The sequence below is a fragment of the Acomys minous genome (genome assembly GCF_964271855.1).
Source record: "Acomys minous genome assembly, chromosome: 17".
Lineage (NCBI taxonomy): Eukaryota > Metazoa > Chordata > Mammalia > Rodentia > Muridae > Acomys > Acomys minous.
The window spans coordinates 56576650-56592994 of record NC_140500.1 but is presented as its reverse complement, the minus strand read 5'-3'; the positions used below and the strand labels follow the sequence as shown (position 1 = coordinate 56592994).

The window sequence follows — 16345 nt, the reverse complement described above, 5'->3', positions numbered from 1 at the left end:
ACTCACAAATGCACACATCTCCCTCCCCACACAGTCAAATAAATAAAGCATTTTTTTTAGCTTTCAAAAGTAGACATTATATGACAGTGTCTGTTTCTACTTAGATAGTGCATCTGTTGAAGCTTAAGAATACTTTTGTTTTAAAGGTGTATAAAGCTGCTTTGCTCTCTGAAGTTGAGATATGAATAAATATAAGAAATATCAAACTCTTTGCAAGTGTATTGAGATAAAAGATTAACAAATATGTTACTTTTTATGACTTTGAAATTTCAATGAATCTGCTTTTCTGGTAATATTAATATTTTATGTGATTCTATGATATGACACATGTCAGTGGTTTAGGCTTCTACCCTCAGTGCTCTTACAGAAAGCTAGATTCTTGTGTTTAAAACCCCAAGTTGTTTGTCTTTGTTTTAATTGAGAGCCTTGTTATTACTATAATTTGCACATAGATGAAATGTGGATTTTTCTCACATGGTGATTGAAACATTGTACGATGCTGTTCTCAGGACCCATTCTGTGCATGATTGACAGCTCTGACCAGTGTGGGAACACACGGCTCCTTATCCACAGCACATGGCAAACCAGTGCGCTTGAGCATGGTGTAAGGATATAGGGTGATGAATTGAAGGGAAATACTTAAAGAACTCTTAATTCTTTACCCGATGAGAACTTTAATTTTCCTCCATCATTTTATTATGGAGGTTCGCATGCATGTAGTAGTTATGACGGCCTAACACCCATTTTTCCGCCGCCATTAATCTTTTTCTACAGCTCTGTGAAGTTTGCCCTGTCCTGTGGTGAACTTGGTTGTGCAGCACTGACCACATAAGTTTAGGAGACTTGCTCACACAACAGCGTTTGTTCCTTGGTGCCCTAGCCAATCAGTGCCTACCTCATCCTTTAGCCTCATGCTCATAGCTGCTGCTTTTGTTTAGGAACTGTGCCATTTTCCAGGTACTTTTCCTGAGTGAGTTTTATGATATGCCTTCTGTAACTGGCTTTCACTTAGCATGAGGCCTCTGAAGCTTGTTCATGTTGTTAATAGTATCAGGAGTTCTTTCTTTTAAAGTGAATTAAATTAAATTTTTAAAAACGTAAACAACAGATTTATAGGAAGTTGCAGAGTTCTGTCAGTCAGCTTCACATTGTAATAACAAAATACCTGAGGCAGCTACTTTTGAACAAGGTTTATGTTGGTTCATAGCTGGAGTTTCAGGTCTAAAGTTAGATAGTCCCATTGTTTTGTGCCTCCCTCTGGCAAGGCTGTCACATCATGGTGACAGGAATGAGCCAGGAAGCAGAGATGGTCTCATTGCCATAGGTAACCAAGGCACTCCTCCCTAGACCAGCTCCCTCCAAGAGGAGGAGGCCTTACCAGGAGTGCCGCCTGGGGACCAAGCCTTAGCGCGTAGCTCCAGTGCAGAGACGTCTCAGGTGCTCTTCACGCAGTTCCCCAGTGCTGCTTACATCTCGGATAAAGAAGCAAACATCTCTTCACTCTATGTGGTTTCTTTAAAGACGGTCAGTTTTAGTAAGAGTGAATATTGGCAAGATGGCTCAGCAGGTAAAGATACCCACTACCAGCGTCAGCCGAGCCTGATGCTTGGGCTTGCCTCCCAGAGCCTGGGAGGGGAGGGGAGAACTGACTGACTGTAAGTTGTCTTCTGACCTCCACGCCCTCTAAATAAGCCAATATAAACATTTTTAATAATTATGGCAATATAACATAGTTTCATTTTTCTTGGATTTCAAAGTAATTTTGTTTTCAACTGTCTTAGATACTCTTGGCTTGGAGTTTTATAAGATAAGCTTTGGGATATTTATTACAGATTATTACTGAATGGTAAATGTGAGTTTTTATGTTCTAAGTAGTCACAGAAGTTGATCATTGCTCCCCATCACTGGCTCAGCGACTGTATGCAAGTTTCTAACTCTGGAAAAATGGTTGGTTTAGAGGGCTGTTACTGACTTTCACATAATATCAGACCATAGATAATGTGGTGTTTCTTTAGGAATTGATGGTGTCTGTGTGCAGAGTTTGCAGTTTTTGTTATTGCAGGTGTTTAAAATCTTAACCACACTGCTGACTTAGGGTATTTTTTTCTTTTTTAAAATGTGTCCAAGTAATTTTGCTTTTGGCTGAATACAAAGAAAATCAAGTTGAAAAGTTCAGTCATCATTTTCTGGCCAATAATTTTTTTCAGCTCTCAGTAGACTGTAAGTGTGAGAGGTAGCTTATTTTTATCGTCATGAGCGTCTTGCTATGTACTGAGGAGATGAAGACTGGTGACTGGGATCCACACGCACTGGTAGAGGAGCAGTTTAGTGGTAGTCTGGAGGAGCGACAGAGTCCTTGTTACCAGATAAAAATGGATCTGAAACAGCCTTTCAATCTAAGGAGACCAAGATACTGGCCGCCGTTTGCCCTGTTGGTGATTCTCTGCGACCCACAGTGACAAGAGGGGGTTCAGCCCTGGAATGTAGAACGGGGCTCTGTGGTAGGGGGCAGGGGCTATGTGCACACTTCAGTCTGCTGGGGGATGCGGTGGCACAGGTAGCTGTGGAGGCTCCGGCAGAGCTGCCAGGGTCTCAGGTGTCTCCTCAGCACGACAGGAGCACAGTCAGTGAGGAGTTGATTCAGGGAAGAGTGCTAGGAACTGACCTGTGCACAGCTCAGCATGCCTAACAAGTTAGTACTGAAAATTAATTAAAAGCTTCAAAGGCCTAAAACATGCAAGCTTCCTTTGAAATAATAGTCAGCCGGGCATGTGGCACACACCCTTAATTCCAGCACCAGGGAGGCAGAGGCATGCAGATCTCAGAAATTAAGGCTAACCTGCTCTACAGAGAAAGTTCCAGGACATCCAGGGCCACATGGAGAAACTCTGTCACACACCCCTCCCCAAAAACAAAAACAACAACAAAGCCATTGTGGTGACTCACGCCTTTAATCCCAGCACTCAGGTAGGCAGAGGCAGGTGGATCACTGTGAGTTTGAGGCCAGCCTGGTCTATAAAGTGAGTTCTGGACAGCCAAGGCTACACAGAGAGACCCTGTCTTGAAAAAACAAAACCAAACAAAAAACAAGGAAGGAAGGAAAGGAAAAGAAAAGAGGAAAGAAAGAGAAAAAGAAAACCATGAATAATAAAATTGTCAGAAGACAGAATATGAGATAGCTAACACACATGAAGAGAAATCTTAATTTCCTTGGACTGAAGCTGAGCGGTGGCTGTTTGGCGGCATGCACCTGCGGGCTCAGCTGCTGGGGTGCTGCAGGTGGGGTCACTTGAGCCCTCAAGTTTGGGGATCAGCTTAGCAATAGGGAGACAATGTCTTAAACGGGGTGAGTGCAAGTTGGCTCAGTAGAAGAAAGAACTGACTCCCACAAGGTGTCCTCTGACTCTCACATGCCTGTCAGGACAAGCCTGTGTGGCCCAACTCCAAATAAATATTTAAAGAATGTCAAAATGGTAGTCATTTGTCTAAAAGATAATTCTGACTTTTTGACAAGATGTGACAAACGGGCATCTTGTGTTCACATACAGCTGACAAGAAAGCAGCTTGTAGCATCTGTAACTGCAAGAGTCACACTGTATTCATAGTAAAAGAAATGTCTTTCAGTGCAGGTTTCTGCCAGCGTGCTTTGGTGTGTCTGGTCAGGAAGTGTACTGGTGTTTTCTGTGTCTGAGCTAATTCTCATGAGTAAGTTCTTGAACCCTCAGCATATAGGGCATCTGAGGCTATGGGGGAAAACAGCTCAAAGTTCTTTCACACCACTAAACAAGGAAGGTGCTTAGGTGTTAAGGGTAATAAGCATTATAGAACATTATAAAATACTAGATTTCTACCACTCGTGCCTATTTTTTTTAACTGAATAATTTTTGAAACAGGATCTCATTTGTCTCACTCAGGCTAGCCTTGGCCCTGCCTCATAAGTCTTGGGATTATAGGTGTGTACCACCATGTGTGCACTCAGCTTAATAATTAGCTTTCTTTTTTTTATTGAAAATAGATTTTTTTCATACTTAAAAAAAAAAGAAAAACTGGGGCCAGCAAGGTAGCCAAGTGAATAAAGGAACAGGCTGCCAAGCCTGATGGCCTAAGTTTGATTGTTTGGAACTGACTCCTAGAGGTTGTCCTTTGCTCTTCATTTATGCTCAGTAGCGCGCGCGCGCACACACACACACACACACACACACACACACACACACACACACTGTAAGACTGAGACCTCCAGAGAGATCTTTAGTCTATTCCTGGAGTCCCCACTAAAAGACGGAGTCTGTTGTTGATACAAACACATAGGAATTAATTGAGCCCATGCGACGGGGTCTGCCCAGCTCTTTCAAGCTGCAGACCCCGAGAAGCAGAGGCATGGGCCTTTTATAGGTTTTAGACAAAGAAATGAGTTTTACAGTATGTGACTGGTTGGCATTTGGGCAGAAAAGCTGTAAGCAGAGAGTTACAAGCCTTGGTGTTTTGTGGTTGGATAATGGGTGGAGGGGCAAGTTGACCTATGGAAAAGATTGGTTGAAGCAGTCACAGGGACGTTTAGGAACTTTTTTAGTTGGGGAGGGTTAGTCGAAATTTTTAAACACAGCTGGTTGTCCTTGAGTCAAGTTGGACTCTTCAGGGTTTTTCCTATCCCTGCTACACATACACAGTGATCTGATAGCTGTCTGTCTTTGGTTCAAGCTGGACCCTCTAGAAATTTACATGCTTTGGCCTTAATGGGGTCCTTAAGGGAGGACTGGGTAGGCTGACTTTTTCTAGACTTTGGCCTTAATGGGAGTCCTTAAGGAAGGAGGGCTAGTTCCTCTCTCTCTCTCTCTCTCTCTCTCTCTCTCTCTCTCTCTCTCTCTCTCTCTCTCTCTCTCTCTCTCTCTCACACACACACACACACACACACAAATAAGTAAATGTATAAGTTACAAATATGTCATTGCAGGTTCTTACACATATTTAGACTTACTGAATTTTTTATTTGTTAAAAAAAGTAAGAGCAAGGATCTATGCGGGGGATGGCTCTGTCAGGACGGCACTAGGCAGTCAACAGGAGGATCTGAGTTCAATTCCTAACACCAACTTTAGCAGCTGGGCCTGGTGGAGTGTGCTTGTCATCTCAGCACTGGGGAAATGGCACTAGCTGCCTCCCTGGGGCTTGATGTCCCCAGATAGAATAACCAATGAGCCCCAGGTCCCAGTGAGGACCATGCAGGCAGCTCCTGAGGAACACCTGAGGTGACCTCCGGCCTCACATATACACAGAGGTAAACCTTTCCTCAAGGTGCCCTCTTCCCATAAACTCAAACACAAAGTGAAAATGAGCTAAGTGTGGTAGCTCTCGCTTCCACTTTTTGTACTTGGAGGTAGGAGGATTACTGTGAATCCAGCCCAGGGTAATGGAGTATGACCCTATTTTTTTTAAATATATATTTTATTCATTTATTCATATTACATCTCTATTGTTAGCCCATCCCATTCCTCCCTCCCTCCCGCTTTCTCCCTACTCCCCTCCCCTATGACTGTGACTGAAGGAGACCTCTTCGCCCTGTATATGCTCCTAGGGTATCAAGTAGGAAAAAGTGAAAATGAGGAAGAGCTAGTAGGCAAAGGTTGAAGGTGTTTATAGCTATTCAACGATCTGTAGTTCCAGGAGCCCTGGACCTGTCTTTTGCTTTGCTGGGATAGGCACACTCAGGCTAGCCGTGCCTTCCTTCGGGCTTTCCCCCTTTCCTTCCTTCTCATAAGTGTTTTGTGAGGCCGTGTGGGCCTGAGAACAAGAGTCAAGCACTTCGTAATTAAAATAGAGATAGAGTCCCAAGGACTGAGGCAGGCCAGCTCACGGGCTGTTCCTAGAGATGGGCAGTGTGCACTGTGAAAGGATTACGGTTTGATGTCCATTTTTTGTTAAAGTTTCTAAGTTCTTAAGCTTCACCTGGAGCTAATTCTTCTGTTTCCTGTGGTGTTTCAGGCTTACACCAGCCAGTTCGTGTCCCTTGTGATGTTTGCCCTCATGATGTGTGACGACAGGATCTCCATGCAAGAGAGGCGCAAAGAGATCATGCTTGGGCTGAAGCGGCTGCCAGGTGTGAGATGCTCATATTTTTAATGGGTTTAAAATATAATTTTTTCTTAGCACAGAAAATAATGTTTCTTTCTTTTCTTTCTTTGTTTTTTGTATTTTAATTTTTCAAGACACAGTTTCGCTGTGTAGCTCTGGCTGTCCTGGACTCTCTTTGTAGAGCAGGCTGGCCTTGAACTCACAGTGACCCCCGAGTGCTGGCATTACAGGCGTGTGCCACCATGCCTGCCTGCCTTCCTTCCTTCCTTCCTTTCTTTCTTTCCTTCATTCCTTTCTTCTTTCTTCTTCTTCTTCTTCTTCTTCTTCTTCTTCTTCTTCTTCTTCTTCTTCTTCTTCTTCCTCCTCCTTCTTCTTCTTCTTCTTCTTCTTCTTTCTTCTTCTTCTTTTTTTTTTCTTTTTTTTTTGGCGAGATGGGGTCTCACATAGCTAAGTCTCAAACTTAGCTCCATGACTGAGGATGATCTTGACCTTGTGCTCTCCCTGCTTCTCCCTCTAAGTGCTGAGATCACAGGTGTGTCGTCATGCCTGCTCTATGCAGTGCTGGGGACTCAGCCTGGGCTGTGCACACGCTAGACAGGCTGCATCCCAGCTCTGGGCTGCTCTCTGACTGTAAATAGGGATCTGCTGGGTCACAGGTGGCAAAGACTCACTGTGGAGGCTGTTTCTTCACCCTGCTCATTGTTTTCTTTGTTGTGTAGAAGTGGTTTTAACTAGCAGTAATCACACCCCACGTAAACCTCCCAGCTGCCATACTGCATGTGCAAAGCTGCAGCAACAGGGATTACACGTGTGGTCATTCTCTGCATTAGCGGGGTCCTTTTGAGGAAGTCCTTGCCTTTGCTTATGGCAGTATATTGAGATATTCTCACAATATGCTTTTCTCTAGTAATTTCAGAGTTTCATATCCAAGATATAGTCTTTGGTTTATTTTGAGTAGGCTTTTCTTCAGGGTGATAAATAATGGATCTAATTTTATTTATATGTCAATATTTAGTTCTCCCAATATGTTTCTTAAAGAGGTAATTTTTCTTCAGAGGTGATTTTTCTCGAGTGTATTTTCTTGACCTTTTTGTTAGCAATGTTGGCTGCAGCCATGTGGTCTATTTCTGAGTCCTCTGTTCTGTTGCTGTACACGTTGGGTTTAAGTCTGTGCCGTGTGTTGGTCACTGTCAGTCTGCAGTGCAGTGTGAGATTGGGTGCTGTGAAGCCCCCTACAGTACTCTCTCTGCTTAGGATGGCTTTGGATAGCTGGAGTCTTTTGTGCTTTTTTTTTTCTTTCTTTTTTCTTTTTCTTTTTTTTTTTTTTCCCGGAGAACAGTGCTTCTCAACCTTCCTAATGCTGTATCCTTTCAATACAGTTCCCATGCTGTGGTGCCCCCAACCATACAATTATTTTCATTGCTATTTCATAACTGTAACTTTGCTACTGTTACGAATTGTAATGCAAATATCTGTCTTTCCTAATGGTCTTAGGTGACCTCTGTGAAAGGGGGGTCATAGCCCACAGGCTGAGAATGCTACAGCTTCAAAGTTCCTGCCTCTGTAGGAGTGAACAGCAGAGCTGGCCACAGCCTATTAACATCAGAGTTATTTACAGCTAATGAGGTCAGCTAAACAGTGCTACCTTTTCGCAGACACTTCACTGCCTGGACTCAGCCTCCTGCTGCCTGGAATTTTGTCTTGTCAAGAGTCTAGCCCCACGCTCTCCAGCTGCCTCCCACTGCTGCCTCTCAGCCGGTGTGGGGCAAGTTGAACTCCGGCTCCCTGGCATGTGATTGTTCTCTGTACTTAGACCCAGAGTAGTTCAGTCTTTAAATTTAATTATGTGTATAGGTTTTTTTCCTGTATGTACATCAGTGCACCATGTGCATGCAGGTACCTTTTAGATGCCAGAAGACATCAGATCTCCTGGAACTGGAATTACAGATTGTCATGAGCTTTAGTGACAGTTTTGGAATTTTGGTTTCTTTAAAAACACAGAAATATTATAAAAATGTGTTATAGTTTTAATCTCAGGTGTGGGATATAGGGCTGCTTCAGACTGTCCACAGTCTGTGATTTGTCTCATGCTCTAACTGAGGTGTGGTTTTGCCAGTTGCATATAGTTTCTGTGATCATGTGACATTTGGAATATAATCCTAGCGCCCTGATAGGTGTGGTTGGTGGTCGTTTAGGCAGGCTGGTTGTGGTTTGTTAGTGTCATGGTCAAAGAAGAAACAGAAGGAAAGAATCAGATTCAGGGATTTTCCTAATTCCACTCTCCTCTCTATCCTTTCTCTCCTATCTAGTGTTAGGGGGCGAAATCAGGAGAATAAAGGATGGGGAAAAACAAAGTAGCCAAGACTGCCTATAATGAGCTGCCTGTGGGTGCTGGGAATTGAACCCGGGTCCTCTGAGAGAGCATCCAGTGCCCTTAGCCAATAGTCTGTTTCTCCAGGCCTGGTTAGCTCAGTTCTAGGTAGAGTTTTTTCCTAAGATGGCGTCTGCCGCTGCTCTCTGAGCCATAGAGAATGACAGCACGGAACCGTGTTGCGGGCCCATCTGCTGTAGGAATCACTGTCTGCACACTAGGGCCTGACTGGGGGCCTTGCGGGCTCCAGTTTGTCCTGTGGTAGGCCTTCCCGTCTCTTGTCAGGGATGTCTGGCTCACCTCTTGGATGAAACTTGTTTCCCTTCTCCCAGCCTGGGAGCCACGGGCCAGAGAGCTGTGCTCCACGCTCCGTTTGCTTCTGTTTTGCCTGGTGGCTCTTCTGATTCTTTGTGTTTAGAAGATCTGCCTCTCTCTCTTTGTAACAGTGGGTGTTGTGTTTTGTTTTGATTTCTGAGACTGAGTCTCACGGCCTAGGTGGACTTTTACTCAGTGTGGAAGAGAGGGTGACTTTGAACTCTTGATCCCCCTGCCCTCCCTCCTGAGCACGTGGATTGCAGGTGTTCTCTACTGTGCCCAGTTTTATGCAGTTATGTCGAGTGAACCCAAGCCTGTGTGCATACGAAGCAAGCAAACAAGCACCCTACAGCACCACAGGTCCCTTGAGTCAGTTCTCCCCGCCCCCCTTTATTTCTAACTTCTCCCTGACTGTGTCACAGGAGGCAGCTAGCTTCTGGCCCACCATCCTACTTGGAAGTCCAAACAAAGGCTTTTTATTTTATTTTCTGTACATTAGATTTGTAACGGAGGGAACAATGGATGAAATTCTCATCTTACTCTTGAAGCTGTGGTTTGTAGTTGCAGAGTTAATAAGATCTTTTCTGGTTTTGCCTCCATGTGTTAAGAGCATTTCCTACTGATAAAGCACAGAAGAAAGGAAACACTGGTCATTTTGTTGTTCGCTACCAATATACTGTTGCTGCTTTCTCAGTTGGGTGTATTGCTCATTCTCATAGACTGGGCTAATCTTTATCTTCACAGACCTGATTAAGGAAGTGTTGAGCATGGATGATGAAATCCAGAAGCTGGCGACAGAACTTTACCACCAGAAGTCAGTCCTGATCATGGGACGAGGCTATCACTACGCTACATGTCTTGAAGGAGCCCTGGTGCGTTTCCTCACTTAGAGTCGATTTTCCTCTGATGACTTCGGACAGGGAGCATACACTTCTATTTATTATGAGGGCTGGGGATTTAACACAGAGCAGGCAGCCACTGTCTCACCGAGCCTTGCCTTTCATTTCTTTAGTGTGTATGTGCCCTTCTGTCATGGGAGTGGGTGGGAGGTGGTGTGCCACAGTTGTCTCCTTCCACCCTTCGAACCCTGGGCAGTGAACTCGGATTGCCAGCCTCGGTGGTGGCATGCACCCTTACCTGCCGAGTTATCTTGCCGACCCCCTTACATACTTATAGAATAAGAGAACTGAAGTAGGTAGAGTGGGTAAGATGCCTCTGTGTGTGTTCGTTGTGGTTTATTTACCTAAGAACATGGCACGGAATTAATTCAGAAGTGAAAGCCAAGAAGAGTGTTTACAGGATAACTCGGGGTTAGCAGTTTAAGTTGGGTGTACATCTACTGAAGTATGAACAAGGCTGAGATTCAGGAGGTAAAATATAAGGCGAGTGGACGAGTGTTTGCAGAGCAGCGTGACTGCTCTTGATGTCTGAAGTCCTAAGAATACACCTGTGGAGCTCCAACACTGCTCGTTGGTGTTCTGGTCTGTTAACCTGATAGCTGTGGTTACCAGTCAGCAGCCCTTTAATTCTTCTCGGTAGACTAACCATGTCAGATGCTTTGCATCCTTAAAAGCGGAGTGTTGGAAAGTGAGCTAAAGGCTTGCCTGTTCTTTCATGCTAGAAAATCAAGGAGATTACGTACATGCACTCTGAAGGCATCCTTGCTGGTGAGCTAAAGCATGGCCCTCTGGCCTTGGTGGACAAGTTGATGCCTGTCATCATGATCATCATGCGAGACCACACTTACGCCAAGTGCCAGAACGCTCTGCAGCAAGTGGTTGCACGGCAGGTAGGTCCGGTGCTGGGCGGGCACCTAGAGATGTGAGTGGGTTATTTTATCCGGTAGACAACTACAGAACACGCTCACTTGTCAACTCCTGTACTTGGCTCTTATGTATGGGGAGCCAGACCCTTGGTGTTGATGGTCAGGTGCCATCTCTCTCATAATCAGCTCTCAGACTAGAAGAACCAAATCAAAACTAGGCCCTAGTCTCCAGATTCTTTCTCCTGTCAGTTAGAACAATGCTTTCTCCTTTTACCTTAACATTATTATTTACTTAGAAAGAAACCCTAATGTTTAGGGTTTACACTAATATCATGAGTGCTGTGGCTGATAGCCCTCACCTCAATCAGCTGGTTTATGTTATAATTCCAGAAGATACGTCTCCCTAAGCACAATGTACTGGAAATAAACTTGAACTTCAAAGGCAGACTAAGGAAGTACTAAGCTTGACGTTTATGTCTTGTGTAAACTTCTGAAAGATCTGCTGGGTCCACAAAACCTGTTTGTGCCTGTGTAAATCCACAGTCTGAGCATTTGCCCACCTGTTGCCCGGCATCTACTTCCTGGTGACTGTCTGCATGTGGGTTTCTTCCTAGGGGCGCCCAGTTGTGATCTGTGATAAGGAGGATACCGAGACCATTAAGAACACAAAAAGGACAATCAAGGTGCCCCACTCAGTGGACTGCCTGCAGGGCATTCTCAGTGTGATCCCCTTACAGTTGCTGGCTTTCCATCTGGCTGTGCTGAGAGGCTACGATGTGAGTGACCACCTCTGTTGAACTTGGGAATGGCTTTTGACTTGGGTATATTTTGGTACCCAGGATGTTATTGGCTTCTCCCAACTTTTTTTTTTTAAACATTTGTTTGTTTGTGTAACAGTTCATGGGCGAAGGTGTGGGGGGGGGGGACAACTTGCAGGAGTTGGTTCTCTCTTTTTACCTTGTGGGTCCTAAGTAGTGAACTCAGGTTTTGTAGCAAGCACCTTTGCTTACTGCATCATCTCACTAGGCCCTCCCAACTTAAGAAAAATCTATCTGGTTTATGTTAATCACCTGCTGTTTTTTTTGCAGCCAGTTCCTAGTTTACATGTAGGACTTGAAGAGAGCTTGGCATTCACTCCAAGCCTGACACGCCCTGGGGTGGGGCTGTTTTCTTACCAGGCAGTGATTGGTATTTTGGGGTGGGAAGTCTATATTGTTTGGATCTGTCCCACAGTAAGGGCTGTAAGACTTGCAGTGCTCTTAGTCCTCTTGCTGTTGTGAGAATCAAAATACCTGGTTGTGTTTCCAGGGTCCCCAGACAGGGCCGCTGCCATAGAGGGACCAAGGGAGCTCCCCCCGTGTGTGTTAGCACCTTTCTTCCATCGCTTTTCAGTCACTTTCCAAGATCAATTATGTAGTTATATTTTCTAATAAAGTTCTTTTTTATTTTGCAGGTTGATTTCCCACGGAATCTTGCCAAATCTGTAACAGTAGAGTAAAGGAAACCTGAAGCTTAAGACAGTTAAGCAACACAAGACACCTTTTGTATTTAAATTTTTGATTTAAAATATTGCCTCCTAAAAGCCTTTTTTAGTAAATTCTTATTTATCAGTTATAATTATCCCACTCAACTAATGATTTTTTGTGCAATTGCCTCACTTTCAATAATACATGGGGAAGTTTGATTAATAGAATTTAGATCTGAATCTAAAATCAGAGAGATTTTAGCTATAGTTTGTTTAAAGAACTGGATAATGAATTTCCAGGTCCTCCACTTCAGGCAAGGAGGACTGCTGAGTGTTTGAGCTCCCTGTTGTTTGCTTTAGCATGACTTGATTCAGTCAGACTGATAAAAGACCAGTGCATTCAGTTGGGATAGTCCAAGTCAAAAGCCAGTGTGTGGAGTGCCTGGACATCCTTGGAGGCTTTGCTGTGTCGTTTATAAACAGAGGATGCTGTGGTTTATCTCGAAGCTTAAAGCTTGTTTCCGTTTTGTTTTTAAGTCAAACTGTACACCTAAAAACTTGATGAGATTTGTATCTAAGTGTAGTTAAATTAATTCAGACCTGGCTGCCATCTCTGTAGCTGGAACACAGGGAGCAGTGTGTTACAGTGACACTTGACTAGAAGTTCAAGTGCGGAGTTTTGTGGCACTGCAAAGCTGACCTGCTTTAGATACTGACATGTGACTGGACATTTGAAGATAGGGCACGGGGCATCCGACTTCTTGTTCCTTCATCTCCTAAGAGTAGTTGGCATTTCCTTGTAACTGGAGAGCTTAATTAAAAAAGAAATACTGATTGCCATTGAAATCTTAGCCTAGAGTTGCTAGCAAGCATCTCAGATTGATACTGGCATACTCAGTTCTTTCTTCAGCTTTGTCCGAGGAAGAATTTCCTGCAGGTAAGTTTAGCTTCCTTCCCTGCCTTGCTGCATCCCTTTGGTGCCAGTTTGGAAGTTCTTTTTAATTGCTTGGGAGCTTTGCACACTTCGCCTGGTCATTTGACCTTCAGTGTTTGTGGTAGGTTAGGCTTAGAACATCACATACTTTGCACTGTGGAATGACATCAGATTTAGGGTTGCTTTCCAGATGTTTTCCTCTGCATTGTTTTGACTCCTGATTAGGACTGAATGCAATATACATAAGTGATACTGACATGTCTTCAGCTGATTGTGTCAGAAATGGAAGTGACGATTTGAATAAAATATCTAAAATAGAATATTAGCTTGACACCCCAAAAATGTGCAGAGTAATTCACAGAGCTCTTTGGGCTGTAGGGTTGTGTGGGCTGTAGGAAGATGTGTTTATGCAGGCCATTTCCTTCAAAAGCTTTTACGTTTACATCATGAAAGTGCATGGAGTTGGTAGCTCTTGCTGTGTGTTTGAACTTGACAGTAAGCAGTTAAAACTATGATCGAAGTGCAAGCTTCTTGTGGAGAGGGTTGAAGAGAGAGTTTGTGTAATTTTAGGCATTTTGGAAGGTTTCACTCATTCAGGGAGACTGGAAACCTTACTTTTAAAAACGTAAGACAGACAGAGCTACAGTTTACACCCATGTAGCCGCTGTAGTTATATTTCTTTGTTCTAATTCTTAGTTTGGTATGTGTGGTGCCATCTTTATGTCTGATGTAGTTGCACTGCTGCTCATGCTTGTGTGGTTTGGTTTTGGTTTGGTTTTTGTATTTCTTGTGTTGCTCTGGAGCACAGGCTGACGTTGGTACGCTGAGGCATTATGAAGCAGCGCAGTGTTCACAGGTCATCGTCACCTCAGTCACTGACCCAGAGTCCTGATGCAGCTCTTCCTACCTAACTACCCAGCTCAGTTTTGCTGACCACCCTCCGTGTGATGGAACGTCAGAACTCCTCTGTCCGGCTCTGCCTCTGCACCTGTTCACCGGTTTCCCTCCCATACACACTCGAGGCTAGAATAAACCCTAAACCAAACAGTCAGAAGCCCAAGTGAAGACCGGAGGAGTATTTTCTAAACAAATATTCTCCTCTCTGTCCCATTTTACTTTCTGCCCTAAATTCTTTTATTAATTCTTCCTGCCCCCCGCCCCAGACAGATTTTCTCTCTGTAGCCTTGGCTGTCCTGGGCTGGCTTTGTGGACCAGGCTGTCCTTGAACTCACAGATATCACCTGCCTTTGCCTCCCAGAGTGCTGGGATTACAGGCATGCGCCAACATGCCAGGCTTTAAGTTAATTAATGCCCAGATATTTTAGTGAGGCAAACCACTGGGTGAGTGAGTGGGCCCAGCTAAAAACGGTAAAATACAGGATATGGAAATTAATTTCTCAAAACAAAAATACCATGCAAAAGGAGGCTTTCTATTAAAGTTCTTTATTTCCCCTGCTTTGGTTTTTTTAAGACAGGACTTCTCCATGCAGCCCTGGCTGTCCTAGAACTTGCTCTATAGACCAGGCTGGGCCTTACAAAGAGATCCACCTGCCTCTACCTCCCCAGTGCTGGCATCAAGGGTCTGTGCCACCACTACCCAGCTAAAATTCTTTTATATAGTGTGTTTGAAAGTTTAAGTTCACACATACACCCTTACTTAGGAGTGCTCTCTAGGCAAGGACGACTGTGAGGCACCTGACACATGGCCTAATTAATGGTTATTACTTTGAAGTCAGCTTTTAAAAAGAAAATCTTTGCCACAAGAGTGAAAAGGTTATAAAAAGTACACTGTTGACTCTTAGCCTGTGACTGTCAGCAGGTGTGTGTGAGCACCTGCTATGAGCAGGTTGTTGTGCTGGGCAGCAGAGCTACGTCCTCAGAGCAGGTCTGACTGTCCCCAGTGGACCTGTTCTTGTGAGGCACCAGTGGGAGGGTGGAAAGGTGGAGCTGGGCTGAGGAGCCGAGTGCTGTGAATGGGTTTACAATGGTCCACACTTTAGAACGTGTTGATAAGCAGTTGTCTGTCCATGGTAACGTGTATCTATGGTACTATAAAGAACAGCGGTTAATAATATGACACTCAGCTGTGCGTCCCTGCTCCTCAGAGGGTTGTCACAGGGTACTGTGCAGGAGGCTAACACCAGCTTCTCTGTGCGAGGCAATGCCGTCATATCCCTTTGAATCCAGGGCTCTTACCTGTGTAGTTCTGAAGATGGGAGGAAAGGAGTCCGTTTATGGTCCCTTGTAATATTCCTCTGACATCATTTTTGTCCTTCTTTAGAGAAGGAAACTAGCTGGTCTTTAACAAACACACTTTCAGTCTTTGGGGGTTAGTCTTTTATCTTTTTTTATAATTAGGATATTCTAGAGCAATAAAAGAAACCAAGGTTACCTGTTTATTATATACTATAACTGGTAAGATTTTTCTAAAAAAAAAAAAAAGCACAATGTCATTGGAAAGTGTTTATTTAAAAAAAGAATTTATAATTCACATTGAATTTGGGAAGGCCAAAGAAAAGGAAAAGAATGATAAAGTTGTTTTGGTTTACCATATCCATGTGTTTAGTGAGTTGTGTAACAGTTCTAGTATTTTAAGCTTGGAGACAGATTTCACATGGCTTTGTTTACTTTCAGATTTAAAAGTTTTAACATAGTTGGTCTTACTGTATTTAAAGACTGTTACTAAGCATTTCAGTATCTTCATAGCTTGATGAATTTAAACTTATCTTCAGATTTGGGATGTGACAAATAATAAAAGTAGCAACATTGGCTTTGAGTAGTAGTGTCCATAGTTAAGCAAGACTGTTGAGTTCGGCTGTGTTAACCGCAGGTTCACACTGGCTTGATAGTGATGCTATAAAGGCTGCTGAGGACATCTTAGGAAGCTCTCACAGCACCCTGCCTTCTGTACTGGTTTCCAGAGTGGCTGTAGAAATGGTCCTGTAACTTTTTGAAGGTTTTTTTCTGTTGAATGTGTTTTTCCATTAATAAAAGTTTTGATATTTGTTTAAATTATACTTCTGTGGGATTGGGGGGGGGGTTAGAATAATCATTGCTCTGTCTTGACTTTGTATTCTTTTAAATGAATGTTTAGTTTTCTGAGCCAGATGGTTATTTCATCCTTGTGTCCTGTTAAATCCAGTGACTGCACCGGAACTGTGAATAAATTACCTAAAACCTTGCTGTGTGTTTTCTTTTCCTTTTTGGGGAGGGCATGCCGGGCTGACTCACACCTTCGGTCACAGTCCTAGTGTTTCATTTTGAAGGATTTATCAGTATTTGAAACACACACATACATGTAGCATTTTAAAATTAGTGGTGTGTTAAGCAAGAATCTAGTCAGGGTTTTACTTTCATTGTTAGTAACATTGCTGATGTTTCATTTCTGTTGCTTTAAAAAAATAAATGATTGTATGAATGTCCAGAGC

The 16345-nt window shown here is 43.6% G+C and overlaps 1 protein-coding gene across 1 annotated transcript in view; it reads left to right on the top strand.

Annotated features, from left to right (window-relative positions):
• GFPT1 (glutamine--fructose-6-phosphate transaminase 1) overlaps positions 1–16098 on the top strand; it is a 52750-nt gene extending 36652 nt beyond the window's left edge. Inside the window, exons 15-19 of the mRNA XM_084765252.1 lie at positions 5978–6092; positions 9498–9625; positions 10375–10542; positions 11133–11294; positions 11972–16098. Of these exons, the coding sequence (XP_084621378.1) occupies positions 5978–6092; positions 9498–9625; positions 10375–10542; positions 11133–11294; positions 11972–12016 (618 nt within the window). The 3' untranslated portion in view covers positions 12017–16098. The remainder of the gene's footprint in view (positions 1–5977; positions 6093–9497; positions 9626–10374; positions 10543–11132; positions 11295–11971) is intronic.
• The last annotated feature ends 247 nt before the right edge of the window (positions 16099–16345 follow it).